This window comes from Podarcis melisellensis (genome assembly GCF_964234715.1).
Source record: "Podarcis melisellensis genome assembly, chromosome: 9".
In the NCBI taxonomy this organism is placed as follows: domain Eukaryota; kingdom Metazoa; phylum Chordata; class Lepidosauria; order Squamata; family Lacertidae; genus Podarcis; species Podarcis melisellensis.
The window spans coordinates 21,613,309-21,628,491 of record NC_138541.1 but is presented as its reverse complement, the minus strand read 5'-3'; the positions used below and the strand labels follow the sequence as shown (position 1 = coordinate 21,628,491).

Genomic DNA, 15,183 nt, shown 5'->3' with positions numbered 1-15,183 from the left:
GAGATGCACAAATTAGAATTAGATACCCGAGTTCTGTGACAGTATATCTCAAGGCAAATCTTTTAAAATGTAGTATAAACACTGACAACTGGGAAACACCGGCCTGAGAGCATTCCAGTTGGAGAACAGCCTTGACCAAAGGTGTCATGGGCTTTGAAGACACTCGAACTCAGGACGCAAGGGAGAAACGTGCTAAGAGGAAGGCACTCTTGGCAAATCCACACCGTGATCAACTCCCGCCTGGAAACCAATGTCCCCACTGTGGAAGGACATGTGGATCCAGAATTGGCCTCCACAGTCACTTACGGATGCATTGTTAAAACCGTGTTTATGGAAGACAATCTTACTTCACTACGAGTGAGCGCCAAAGAAGAAGAATAAGGATAGCAAAACCACTTCAAAGAGCCATCTGCGGAGATGAATGTTATCAAATGCTCCTCTTGTTAGCGTTTCTCTCTCTCGCTGCAACAGCAGGGAATTGCTATAGGCCTGGAGAGCGCAATGGCAGCTTTAAGAGAACGGCCACCTTTAATTGGGGTGCACCCTTAGTCTAAGTGGAATAGGCTGCTGGGATCCTGCCACTCACGGTGCTGCATTTGCAGACCAGGCCTTGGGCTGCCCAAGGCCAGCCCGTTGCTTCCTGGAAACAGATGTCCGCTTCCCTTTTACCTGCCAGCACTTTCCAAGGTGCGGGGTATCTTCCGCCGCGCTGCCGCTTTGCTATTACATTTGATCCCTGCAAGCGGAGCTTGGCAGCCCGCTCCCTCCAAATGGGTAAAAGGGAGGGCCCCTTATAAGGGCGGGCGCCACCAGCGTTGGGAGGGAGGCTTGGCAAAGCAACCCGGGTGAAATAGGCGTCTCCAAGCCCGCTCTGCCCGCGCGTCTTGCTGCAGCGTTTTGGACGGCTTGGCGAGCTCGCCTTCTCGGCCCCCACCGCTAGCAGCGGCAGAAAGCCGGCAGCCTGCGGATCAGCAGCCACCCTCGTCGCCTTGCTGCAATCTCTAGAAGGCCTGAGGCTCTTCCTTTCCTAGGTAAGCACGATTATTCCGCGCGTCCTCCTCTTGCAACCCCCCAGGAGCTGAACTGGAAGCAGGTCTGTGCGCAAAAGCGCACGCACCGCGGAACCGGCCGACTTATTTCCCACGATTCTATTCCATTCTATTTACAGAACCGCTAAAACATAGGAAAAGCGATCATTTAAAAGCATTTAAACCTTGATCAATATAATACTGTCTGCACATATGTGACGAAATCGAGGCAAAGAAAGCTTTCCATCAGACGCACGGTATTAGCGGCAATCTAGGCGTGATGACGCCCTTCTTTCCGCTAAGAGGAAGGGGAGGGAGCGCCCGACGACCAGATTTCCCTGCGCGGGGGAAGGGCGTGTGCGCTCAGATGCGCCTTACATTATCTTTTGGGTTGTTTTTTATGTAGGCAGGGGATTGGCTCCTCCAGGCGTGCCATGCTTCCTTGGCAACTCTAAGAATCTGTTGCTTTGACTTGTTGGGAAAAGCAATCCTTTCGTATCCATCTAGTTGCAGAAAGCAGAACTCAGAGAGTTGGCAGTGACCAGCTTGGCATTCTTGAGAATGAGCACATGTTCTTGTGGCTTGGCAGGCCCTGGCTCCCATCGGTCTTTTTTGGCAAACACTCTCCAGTTAGCAAAGGAACAGAGTGACCCCCAACCACTTACAGTTCATCAGGCAGTTAAGTACAGAGTCTATGCATGTGGCTGGTCAACACTGCACTGGTACACCCAGGGTAGTTTTCAACTAAGGTTTACTCAGACCCATTAGAATTAATCAACATTACCTAGTCATTCTCACTCATTTCAGTGAGTGTACCCTGAATAACACATTATATAGCTGCATATCACCCCAATTTCAAATATTCCACCAGCAGCAGCCCTGCAAGGTTCTGTAAACTGACAGTTTGGGCTATGGTGTGTGTTCAGATGCTCACCATCAAGGCATCTGAATGCTATAAGCCACATAGCAGGCCTGCTAGGGTCAACCTAGACTTTACTTGCACAGCTAGCAATGACACCAGTATTTTTTAAAGGGAAAGGGGCAATTCTAATCAGCACTCATTTAATCCTTTCCTCTCCAGGCATGATCCTGATTTTTAAAAATCCGCCTGCTTAGAACAACAATTAACCTGGGTGGGAGAGCTGCCATTGAATTATGGGACTATGAAATATAATTTAGAGACCCCTCGGTCTTCATTACTTTATAGCATTTGGTGCTTAGAAAAGCTTGTTTTTGCCCACTGAAAGAGCATTAGTGTGCTGGGAGTGTGTAGTCCTTGGACAACTTTGAAAGGTCTTACTAATTTGGGTTTATTGCTGCTTGCTTTTGTATTTGTGTGTCACTGTTTTTCCGATGAAGTGACTCGAAAATTTCCCAGATACAAAACTGGCGACATCCTTCCATGGCTCAGATTGCGTAGTTTGGTGTATGCCTTTCCAGGATTGGGGGCAACCTATCCCCCCTCCAGATGATTTTGGACTCCAATTCCCTTCAGCCCCAGCCAGTCAGCATGACCAATGGTCAGGGATGGTGGAGATATAGTCTAGCAACATATAGAAGACCACAGGTTCACCGATCCTGGTTTAGTACAGACAACCACTGATGAACCTCAAGCATGAAAGTGCAATTTATTTTCTTTCTTTCTTTCTTTCTTTCTTTCTTTCTTTCTTTCTTAAGATGAATAGCAGAAAGTCCTAATGCTGATAAAAAAAAATCTAGAACCAGTAAGATTTATTACACCTGAAAGTTCTATTTGTTGATTGATAGGTAACTCTACTTTTTGTTGTTGTTGTTTTATCTTAGGTTGGTCAAAATGCCAGAGGACCTGGTGGCAGAGAGTGAGGAAACAGTACCTGCTGCGAATGCAAGCTCAGATGTTATTCCCATGCATCTAGTAACTCAGGTACTGCTGGTTCAGATCTTTTACAACTATGGATGACCTGAATAGAAGAACATAAGAAGAAGAGCTTGCTGGATGGGGACAATGGCCCACCTGATCCATGATCCTGTTCTCACAGTGGCCAGCCAGATGTCTATGGGAACCTTGAAAGCAGGACCAACCAGAATACAACTACACACTCCCCACTTGTGATTCCCAACAACTGGCATTTGGAGACACTACCTCTGGCAGTGGAGGCAAAACATAGATATTGTGGCTAGAAGCCCTTGATAGACTTCTCTTCCATCAGTTTGTTTAATTCACTTTTGAAGCCATCCAAGTTGGTGGCAAAGCCCAACACCCTGCAGTTGTGAATTCCATAGTTTAAGTAATATGCTGTGTGAACAAACACTTAATTTGGCTCTCCTGAATCTTCAAGCATTCTGCTCCATTGGGTGTCTGCAAGTTCTCAACCTGCTGTACCAGAGGCACAGCAAGATACCTGTCTTTTCAGTCCTGGGGTCTTCTTCTCTGCCCAATTGTGTTCTCGCTAAGGGGCAGGCTCTAGGTTGTGTTATTCATGCTTATTAAAAATCATACTTAAGCAAGCCACTTTTATTTTTGAAGAAAAATCTGCCAGGCAGGAACATGGCCATTAGCTCAGTTGGTTAGAGTGTGATGCTGATAACGCCAAGGTCACCGGTTTGATCCCCATATGGGCCAGCTGCATATTCCTGCATTGCAGAGGGTTGTACTAGATTAGGCATCCCCAACTTGCGGCCTTCCCGATGTTTTGGCCTACAACTCCCATGATCCTTAGCTAACAGGACCAGTGGTCAGGGATGATGTGGCTGGGGAAACCCAGCCAGATGGGCGGGGTATAAATAAATAAATTATTATTATTATTATTATTATTATTATTATTATTATTGGAATTGTAGTCCAAAACATCGCGAGGGCTGAAAGTTGGGGAAGCCTGTACTAGATGACCCTTGGGTCCCTTCCAACTCACATCTGATCGAAATGGGGTCCTGCTGAAAATCCCTCCGTTGACATGCAAGAACCTCTGACATTGAGAAGGGAGTTGGCCCAGATGACCTCCAATATCGCCTCCGGCTCTAAAATTCTGAGTCTTCTTCAGAGAAATGCAAAGCCCACCCTAAATGCATTTACTCTGAAGTAAGCCCCATCAATTTCATGCAGAGGACAGCAGCCTTGGCGATTTGGTACTTTGGTGAAAGTCTACAGATTATGGTTGTTATCGTTGATAGCATTTCCTCGTTTTAATTCAGCAAGCCAGTATTTTGGACTCCAAAGCTGTTGATGGTCCTACGCAAACTGAAGAGACTGCTCTGCTGAACAGCTGTGAGCATCAAACGCAAGAGCCTGTGGTTGAGTCAAAGACATCAGGGAAACTGAGGCGAATATGTGCCTGTCCTCCACAAGGCATAATTGCTAGAATCGTGACAAATGGTATGTAAAAAGAAAGGGAAGAGGCAGGAATGTGTGAAGTTATTTTCGTTATATATCCACAAATGCTAAGAAATATACTCATGCCTCTCCTACTTTATTTCTTCTTCCAGTGGCAGCTATGGTGCTGGTCTGGGCTGTGGCCTGGTCCATTACAGGCCAAGAGTGCCTTCCTGGTGGGAACTTCTTCGGAATTTTGTTCCTCTTCTTTTCTGCTGTAATTGGTGGTAAATTTATGGGCATCATTAAACTTCCTGGTCTACCTCCATTCCCTCCCCTTCTTGGTAAGTTGTCAATGAGCCTGCAATCATCTTGCTGTTACATAGGTTTGATCTGTGGAGATGACAGGGCAGAGATTACAGGGAGGTTTATCTGCAGTCAGATTATATAACCTGTTGGTGTTAAGTTTAATTGTTAGATTAATCAACTCTAGCTTTAATTGATTAATTAGAGAGGAACAGTTTTATTTGGTGATGGCAAATTTTAATTGCTTGGGCATGGGTGGGCTTTTTTCTTGGTGGGGGGGTAGGCTAAATTATTCCTGGAGAATTTCTTTAATATGGAGTTAAAAAGAGGAAATGGTGCTTCTGTAAAAATTAATAAGCAAAAATAATTGACAATATCTCAAGAAGCCATTTGCACTGTTAAATTGAATTGATTAATCAGCTAAAGGGCAAGTGATTACTCACTTAAAGATCAGCTTTAATCAGTTGACAACCTTGATGTGAATCCATTCTGTTAACAGTGCAGGTATCCTCTAGGCTACTTAAATCTTTCACAGAGATTTTCTTGGTGCTGAAGAAACTCTTGGAGTGAGGAGGTACTATTTTTAGTTAAATTGAAGCATGTTGTTTACTTTTTTAAAATCTCTGCAACATCTTGAGAAAGTAGGTAGATTGTATCAGGTCATGGTCCTATGAGTGAGTGACCTGGTAGTTCTAGATATGCTACAGAATGTCAACTTTAAGTTCCATTGAGGATGTGACTTTTTCAGATCAGGTACACTGTCTTTTTGCTTAACCTGTCCCATAGGATTGTTGTGAAACTAATAGGGAAGAACCTATTGTATGCCTAAACTGAGTTCCTAAGAGGAAGGGTGGAATACAAATATGAAAAATTATATGCTGGGAAGCATATTTGACTGAATGCCAGGAGTATGGAAATGGGATTTTCCATGAGATCTTCAAATTCAGGAATTTGCATTAATCTACCCCCTATGTAACCACTGGCTCATATTCTTCCTCTTGAGCTTTTGGTACAGGCTGTGTTTCTGTGAGGACAGAATGCTTAACCTGCGAAGGCATCTAATTTTATTCAGATTTTTTTCAGGCAGTGTGTTTTCCCATTCTCTGTTCCTTTTAGGAATGCTGCTTGTTGGATTTCTCCTTAGAAATGTCCCACTGATCAGTAACATAGTCCGGATCAAAGTGAAATGGGCAGTTGCCCTGAAAAATATCGCCCTCTCCATTATCTTGGCTCGTGCTGGCCTTGGCCTTGACCCAAAGGTAGAGCATTAAATGGTACTGTTGAATATCTCTTACTGGTGTTTAGTTAGAATCTCCTTTCTTGTAACTTGAATCCATTGGTTCAGGTCTTAGCCTCAAGAGCAGGAGAAAACAAGCGTACTCCATCTTCCATGTGACAGCCCTTTAGATATTTTAAGATGGCTATCATATGTCCTCTCAGTCTCCATTTTATCAGGCTAAGCATATCCAATCCCCTAAACCATTCCTCATATAAGGCTTGGTTTAAGCTTAAGTTCTTGTAAATTTTGCATGAGGAAAACAGTTGTTCTGTGTGGGGAAGTCTGTTACCCACCATGCAGAACTGATTATTCACTTCATGGCCTTTTTGAACCTATGACTAATTTCCATCTATTTCTAAGCCATGTTCAGATGGCAGAATTTAATAAGCTATGAGTTGTGTTTGGATGCAAGAATGAGACACTCTCACACACATCCCTCACGTGCCCTCTTCTGGTGTGGTTGTGAGGCAGAAATTGGGAGCGTCTGTTTTTGATTAACCACAGTTCAACCTATTGTTCAAATCTTGGATTATGGTTAGTCTTAACTATGGTTTGTTGCAAGAAACCAGCTTCATGAACTGTGGAGTGAAGTTGGCTTGTTTCAGCCACGGTTTCTCCAGGTTTGGACGACACAGCAAGCAGTGGTTAATATAAAATGAAGGCTTCTCCACTTCTTGTGGCTGTGTCACATAAGCTCACTGTGGCTCCCTGGTTTAGCATGGCTTCTGGACAAGGTCATTGTAAGCTCAGCTCACAGGGGGAAGTAGTCTTCACCATCACCAATTCCAACTCCACATGCTTGCTTTATAATATCCTGATCTCTTCTCTCAATCCCTGTTTGCTCTTGTAGTGAGAACCTCTGTTGATCCCAGAAAGAGATGAACTTCACATCCCTTACCTCCAAGCACCCTTTTTCTGTCCTATATTATGAAAGTTGAGCAGAGCAAAAACTTTCTTCTGCACTGATGCTGCTGATGTGTTAATATGCTTGTCTTTCAGGCTCTGAAAAAACTGAAGGCTGTCTGTTTAAGATTAAGCGTGGGGCCCTGCATAGTGGAAGCATGTGCGGCAGCTGTCATGTCTCACTTCCTCATGCACCTGCCTTGGCAGTGGGGATTTATGTTAGGGTGAGCAGCTTTTTCCAGCTTTTTTTGGGGGGGGGAATCCCTGACCATTAGGTCCAGTTGTGACTGACTGGAGTTGTGGCGCTCATCTCACTTTATTGGCCGAGGGAGCCGGCATACAGCTTCCAGGTCATGTGACCAGCATGACTAAGCCGCATCTGGTGAACCAGAGCAGTGCACGGAAATGCTGTTTACCTTCCCACGGAGCGGTACCTATTTATCTACTTGCACTTTGACATGCTTTTGAACTGCTAGGCTGGCAGGAGCAGGGACCGAGCAACGGGAGCTCACCCCGTCGCGGGGATTCAAACCGCCGACCTTCCAATCAGCAAGTCCTAGGCTCTGTGGTTTAACCCACAGCGCCACATGCATCCCATTTCCAGTTTATAAATTACATATTTCTTTTTCTTGAACTAAAACTACCTTACATGAAAAACATTGATTGAAAGTGCACCTACCGCTTATATTTTGGTTTTCTTTAATATCTGCATTGTAAAATAGTACAGCGGTACCTTGGGTTACAGACGCTTCAGGTTACAGACTCCGCTAACCCAGAAATAGTACCTCGGGTTAAAAACTTTGCTTCAGGGTGAGAACAGAAATCGCACAGCGGCGGCACGGCAGCAGCAGGAGGCCCCATTAGCTAAAGTGGTACCTCAGGTTAAGAACAGTTTCAGGTTAAGAACGGACCTCCAAAATGAATTAAGTTCTTAACCCGAGGTACCACTGTATCCATGCTCTCTTCTGGCAGTTCTAGCAAGCATAGGAAGCTGCCTTAGGCTGAGGCTTTGTACGCATTATTGGCTTGAAACGCAGCTATGTCATTCTTCTTCTCAGTTTGGATGGAAGCCAGTTTGTGGGAAAACACATCAAAAATCAGTACAGTGGTACCTTGGGTTACATTACCTTCGGGTAACGTAATTTCGAGTTACTTACCTTTTTAGGGTAAGTATGAACCGCTGGGACGAATTAAGTTCGTATCCAGGGGGTCCACTTTTGTATTTCATAAGAGGAAGTGGAGGAAATGCACCCACAAATAGGCATGAAGGGTTGATAGTGTGTTTTTGTTCAGGTTTGTTTTAGGTGCTGTGTCCCCTGCTGTAGTTGTCCCCTCGATGCTGATTTTACAAGCGGGAGGCTATGGTGTTGACAAGGGCGTCCCCACCTTGCTCATGGCTGCTGGGAGCTTTGATGACATCCTGGCTATTACAGGCTTCAATACCTGCTTAGGGATGGCCTTCTCCTCAGGTATCCTGGCAACTTCATAGAATCGATGAGCACCTGCATATGCCTTTCGCATTGATGCGATCGTTTGCTACATACAGAGTTGCATGGGTGCTTTGCATGGAATAAGAAAACTACAATGCACCCCACTTGCAACCTGAAGTGGCACTCGCCTTTGCTTGTGAAACCTGGTGCCTTAGGGTGGAAGCTGGTGGGAGGCTGATTCTGTTGCCATAAGGCCAGAGTGCACAACCAATTTTGAGGCTGGCCTGGAGTAAAAAAATGGATGCAACAAAGCCTTTCCTCTTTCTTCCACTCCCCTCCTTTCCTTTCCCTCCTCTCTCTCTCTTACTAGCACCTCCTTTCCCACCTTTCCCTCCTTGCTACCTGCATGAAACATGGCTGAGGGCAACAGATTGCCCACTCCTGCCATAAAGTGTTAAATTAGAATGCCTGTGGCTTTCTTCCTTTCTTCCATACTCCTGCCTTCTGCATAAAGCTAATCACCACTTTGGATATTTCCTCTGGTAGTTCCTTAGCAACAGGGCTGTCTTAAACATATGTGGTGCCAGGGTGCAATGTTCTGCCCAGCACCCCCTCCAGGTTGCCCAGTCCCAGGTGTGCAGGAGGGCGGAGCTGGCCAGCTGCCTCAGCATCTCGCTGACTTGGTCGCCCCCAAACTCGCAGCACAGAGCCGTACGCAGCAGAAGAGCCCACCGCGGCGCTCCAACTGATGGGTGGGCTTTTCCCCAGACTCAACTCTCGGGCCCCAGACTCTCAGCCTGAGACCCTGACGCCCGGGTGTCCCGCACCCCTAGCACCTATGGGTAAGACGGCCCTGCTTAGCAAGGAGATTGTTCAAAAATCCATTTAAGCCACCTTCTCCCGCTTTGCCAAAACAGGCTCCATCCTTGAAAATATCTTTCGTGGTGTGCTGGAAGTTGCTGTCGGTATAGTAGCTGGTGGCCTTTTGGGAGTTTTCGTTTGCTACTTCCCAAGCAAGGATCAGGTAAAGAGGAAAAACATTTTGGAGACTCTGTTTTGGAGCATGAGAAGCAGGGAATGGTTAAAAAAACCTCTGTATGCTTTAGCTGAAAATATTTAAAAGTGATTAATAATAATAATAATATAGATTTTTCACTCATGCAGATCTATTAACATTTTATTCTCTTCAAGCTTTCTTCTCATCTGTAGCATGACATTTTTCTCTGCTGTCTTCCATTTTTTATCTCCTGATCCTAGGCATCCCTTGTATGCAAGAGAGCATTCTTTGTGGTGGGTCTATCTGTGTTTGCTGTTTTTGGCAGCACGTATTTTGGCTTCCCTGGATCCGGTGGGCTCTGCACAATTGTCTTGGCATTTCTGGCTGGTATGGTGTGGTCTGATGAGAAGGTGAGCGTTCATTTAACACACTGTCCAAAAATCACGCTGGTTCCGAAATATGAGAGTTGTGATTTTCTTACAGTAGCTGGTTATTATTAACTTAGGCACTGGAAACAATTGTCCTGGCCAGCAAAGGAGATTAGTGCACAAAGATGGGCTTTCTCCTCTTGATGCAGATACATTGAACTGACTGGGTCTATCTTTCAATGAGAATGGAAATGGGCATCTCTGTCCCACTATTTGTTGCAAATGTCTAGAGCAAGATCAGGGCCAGTGAATCCTAGAGACTGAAAGTCAGGAAAATAGACAATTAAAAGCAGGGGCTGCAGCAAAATGTTGCAATAGGAAATGCAGCAGCTCAGGGTGGTACTTTTGCAGACCTTGGCGTTGCCCTGAGGCTGCAGCTGGTGCAGTTTTCTGGCTACATAAAGCAGTGGCCTCTAAACTTTGGAAATAGAGGGAATGGTATGTTGGAACAAGCTGTTGTACAAATAGGCTTAAATACCGTCACAAAAAATGTCAATTCAGCCAGGATTTATTCTAAAAGGTGTGTCTTGCATAATCTACAAGCAAAGGAGGAACAGAACTTGCTGCCTGCAAAAGGTTTTCCAGCCTCTTTTTTGCCCATAAGACAAGCGCCTCTTATGAGTAAAAACCAGGAAATATTTATTTATCTTTTTAATAAAATGTATGTACTTCTTGATTGCAACCCCCCCCAAACCCTCAAAATGGTTTACAAAAAAGTTAAAACAATAAAACGAAGAGAAACTTAGAACCATACTTTAAACCAGGGGTTGGCAACCTAAAGCCCATGAGCCACAAGCGGCCCATTGGGGTTGTTTAACCTGCCCATGGACCCCCACCGCCTGCTCAGTCGGCTCCCATGCACCGCGCTAAACCAGTGTGGAGCAGAGCGGGGACGACCTTCTGCGATGCTGGCTGGCTTCCCATTGGCTACAGGAAGCTCCTACAGCCAATGGGAAGCTGTGCACGCCATAGCGTTTGCCCATGCGTGCCACCCACTCCAGCCCACCGCATCGTCTGTGGGACCGTGAATCGGCCCAAGCCACAAAAACTTTGCCAACCCCTACTTTAAACCATACTAAAAAGAGTTTACGATTGCCTCAACTTTCTAAGCATCTGGGTTAGGCTTGCCTAAACAGGAATGTTTTAGCAGGTGCAAGTAAACATTTTTGCAGGCCACTTTAGAGGGCTGGGTAGCCTCATTATCAGAATAGTTCCTCCAGGACATATTTGAAAGTCAATTAATACTGTTTTATAAACAAAAATAGAATCAAACTTGCACTGTTTGAACAACTTTTAAAAATTAATGCTTGGTATGATTATTGAAGGGGTAATTTTACATGTGTCTCCAGCCCCCCAGCCCAATACTGGTGTGGGAAGCAATGCTGCCTGTCTTGCAATGCTGCCTGTCTGTCTTTGCTCTCCCCCTACAGAGGAAAGTTGAAAAAATTGTTGCAGTTGCCTGGCAAATCTTTGAACCATTCCTGTTTGGTTTAATTGGAGCTGAAATATCTATTTCATCTCTCGGACTTGAAACAGTTGGTAGGTCTCCTAAAGAAATCACCGCCATTCTGTGAACTAACTAGCTCACCTTTTGAGGGGTACTATTATTATTATTATTATTATTATTATTATTATTATTATTATTATTATATATACTGCCCTATACCCAGAGGTCTCAGGGCAGCTCAGAGTCCTTCTTCCAAATCTAGGAAAACTTGGAAGCTTTTCATAAGAAAATGTGAAAAATCTTACATTATTATGTTCTTGTAACCTTTATATCTACCCTGCGTGGTAGGTTGGTTTATTTATCTGAAATCCAACCATTTGGTACAATGATGCCCAAGATGGTTTAGAATTGATTTCAATGCAGGCGTACACACACACACAAACATAATCTCAAAATGCACACAACCCAGCCTAGTTGATGGATTGGGATTCCAGGGTGTGTGTTGCAGTTTTGTTCTTTCTGGCAGGGAAAGGGGCAGTGAAGCGAACTCCCTTCACCTGTTCCTTTTCTATCATATGGGTGGAGTCCGTGGAGTAATGATCTTCTTTCCTGAGTTCAGTTTGTCGGTGGCAGTTATTGCTATATTATAGTTGGGAAACTGAGGTTGGGAGAGACCAACTCCCTAACAGGTCATCCAAGGAGTTTATAGCAGGTGCAAGATTCAAACTGGGGACTTCCCAATTCATAGCTTAGAGACTAAGCCACTATTTGACACCAGCACTTGCCAGCCTTGAAGTGGAACTCACTTGTTCCTAACTGACTTCCCAGCTACTAGCAACTAATAATGTCCTAATCAATTTGGTTAATTGCTCCAATGTTTCAATAATTATTTTAAGTAAAATATAAATTTGGGCCCAGAGTTCTCAGGATATTCAGTCTTGTTTTGCTCTGCATTGCAAAACTGCTTAATCTTATTTCCGTGTTTGTCTTGTCTGATCTGGAAGCAATCTACAGCCTTCAATCAATGCACATAGATTTCCATTTTCTGTTTTCTTACAAAGCTGAAATCTGGCAGAGGTGATGAAAATGCATCCATTTGACTCTTGGTGTTTTAGGTTATTAATTAGCAATTATGAACAAACACATCTACCTTGAGTTCTTATTTTGAAGGTAGACAGGATGCCAACAGATTAGTAAAAATAGTGTTGCTGTTGACGGCTGTGTTTGCAAAAACAATTGCAAAGGTTTTCTAGCTGCTTCATCTGAATAATATCTGCCTGTCTCTATTTACCCATGCCTTTGGTTGTTCTTACTAATAAGATGAAGGCCAGGCTAATGAGTCATATTTCTCTGTTGCAGGGCTTTGTGTGGCTACACTGGGAGTTGCACTGATAGTCCGAATTGTGACAACATTCCTGTTGATGTTTTGTGCCGGCTTTGACCTCAAGGAGAAAATATTTATTTCACTGGCATGGATCCCCAAAGCAACCATCCAGGTGCAGTATGCAGTAACAGACCTGTATATTCTACAAACAAGGGGGTTAGTGTATTACTTAAAGGTATTTTTGCTATGGAACACTATGCTATACTACTACAAATTGGTATTTTCAGCCCAGCTAATAAACTGTCAAGAGCGAGTCCTGGGCAGCAACTAATTAGTAATAGGTCATATTTTGAAGGAGTCAGCAATACAAACCCACAACACACCATGGCCACCAAAGGGAATTGAAGCTTTAGCATAGCCTTTCTGCTATGGGTTGCTCCTATTTGGTTGTGTCTTGGCACCTGCTCAGGAGTCAGCAGCATGAAGAACATAAGATGAGCATTCTGGCCCAGTTCTTGGTGCTTTTTTCTTTGTCCCTCGATTAAAAGAAAGCAACTGAGTTGCATAATAAAGGTGGGCACATTGCTATAGGTCGATTGGGCCCCTGCACCACCAAAGGTAGTCAAGATTAATCCATCTGAACTTTAGAAGCATAGATGGATCATTTGAATTGTGCTCCTAAGGCTCTTGAAAGCCAGCGATGATCCCGAACGATTGCTTTGATAATGAACTTCTCAGGAGGCAAGTTGATGCATTCTGCATCAATCATAGCGATTGAATATGAGAGGGAACTTTGAAGACTGGTCTGTTATGTAATGAAGACTGGTCTGTTATGTAATCAAGCTTTGAAGATACTACAAGAAAGGACCTGTTGGATCCCCACATGAGACTCTCTTTCACACTTTTGTCCCTGTAACACCCGAATCAGAAGACTCTGAACCGGAAGGTGGGTTTTTAAAAAACAGTTTCCTTGAATGCTTTAGCTGAGATTCCTGCATAGCAGAGGGTTCAACTAGATGGCTCTTGCGATCCCTTCCAACTCTACAATTCTATGTATCTTCACAATGATGGTTTTGTTGTTCTGTCTCCTGCCAGGCTGCAATTGGTTCTGTTGCCTTAGATACAGCACGAAGTCAAGGTGAAAAGGACACAGAGATGAAATATGGCATGGATGTCTTGACGGTGGCTTTCCTGGGAATCCTGATCACAGCTCCAATTGGAGCGCTGATCATTGGCCTGGCAGGGCCCCGACTTCTACACAAGGCTACTGAAGCAAACAGTGGTGGTCATGGACATGAAGGAAGAGAAGAAATGGAAACATCTGGAGCAGTGTAAGGGTCAGGTAATGGCCCCAGAATCCTATAAATCAGTGCTCTGCACTGTCTAGGTATCAGTGTTCCGTAGTGGCTTGCAGAAGTCTGAAAGTCCATGGAATACATTGCAGTCAGAGGACTAATGGATAATATATGACTGAATTAAATCAACCTCCCTAGCCTTGACTTGGAAGTTCTTGAGAGCTATCACAAGCAAAGTACATCCTTTGGACATGCCACTTTACTGCTGAAATATGATCAGTCTGATTTGGGAATATGAGTGCCAATAAAAGGAAACTTTTGAGGTGGTTCCTGAGAATTAGTAAAGTTCTGGAGCAGGAAGATATGCAGGATTGATAATGTAAACAAATAACCAAAAGTGAGATATTGGATTTTTCAAACAGCTGAGAAAGGCATTCCATTGCTCATTCATGTTCAGTAGACAGTATTTTCCCAGTCTTTGGAATAAACTTTCACCACCTGTTAAACCACAGAGCCTAGGACTTGCCGATCAGAAGGTCGGCGGTTCAAATCCCTGTGACGGGGTGAGCTCCCATTGCTCGGTCCCTGCTCCTGCCCACTTAGCAGTTCGAAAGCATGTCAAAGTACAAGTAGATAAATAGGTACTGTTCTGGCGGGAAGGTAAATGGCATTTCCATGTGCTGCTCTGGTTCTCCAGAAGCGGCTTAGTCATGCTGGCCACATGACCCGGAAGCTGTACGCTGGCTCCCTCGGCCAGTAAAGCGAGATGAGCGCTGCAACCCCAGAGTCGGTCACGGCTGGACCTAATGGTCAGGGGTCCCTTTACCTTTACTTTTAAGGGCAATGTGAAAGAAAAACCAAGTCTTGATTAGGGTGGAAGCCTGCTCAAGACCGTGCTTGAGAAGACCTCATCACCAGCCCGACACTCTTCTGAGCTGATCTGTGGGGTGTTCTGCTGACATACAGAGCTTAACAGCTTTTTTTTTTAAGATATGTATTAAAGTTTTCAAAGAATTATATAAAATAGAAAAAACAAGAAAAGACAAACAATAATACATACATACAAAACACATACAGTAACAAGTATAATTTCAATCCCTTATATTCATAAAACTTACTTTCCCGACCTCCTCATACCTCCCCTTCCTGTATTCCAATTTCTAATTAAATCAATTCAGCAAATCCTTCCCCTAATTTCTGTTTAATTTTTAATCTTTCTTTTCTTAATTACCTAATCATTACAGCTAAAAACCCCTTAATTTCTAAATCAACATCGTTCTAACATTCAATAATTTTACAGTGTTTCTTAAGATAGTCCTTAAATTTCTTCCAATCTTCTTCCGCCGTCTCTTTTCCCTGGTCTTGGATTCTGCCAGTCATTTCTGCCAGTCCCATATAGTCTATAACCTTCATCTGCCATTCTTCCACGGTGGGTAGATCTTCTGTCTTCCAATACT

General features: G+C 44.2%; 1 protein-coding gene across 1 annotated transcript; it reads left to right on the top strand.

Moving 5' to 3' along the window:
• The first annotated feature begins 741 nt into the window (after positions 1-741).
• On the top strand, positions 742-14,232 carry LOC309377579 (sodium/hydrogen exchanger 9B2-like). The gene is made up of 12 exons (XM_081925061.1): positions 742-1,031; positions 2,832-2,931; positions 4,200-4,380; positions 4,491-4,661; positions 5,740-5,882; positions 6,902-7,029; positions 8,099-8,274; positions 9,153-9,259; positions 9,493-9,642; positions 11,091-11,199; positions 12,467-12,603; positions 13,527-14,232. The coding sequence occupies exons 2-12, from the start codon at positions 2,842-2,844 to the stop codon at positions 13,764-13,766; spliced, it is 1,632 nt and encodes a 543-aa protein (XP_081781187.1). The 5' UTR covers positions 742-1,031; positions 2,832-2,841; the 3' UTR covers positions 13,767-14,232.
• Positions 14,233-15,183: the final 951 nt, after the last annotated feature.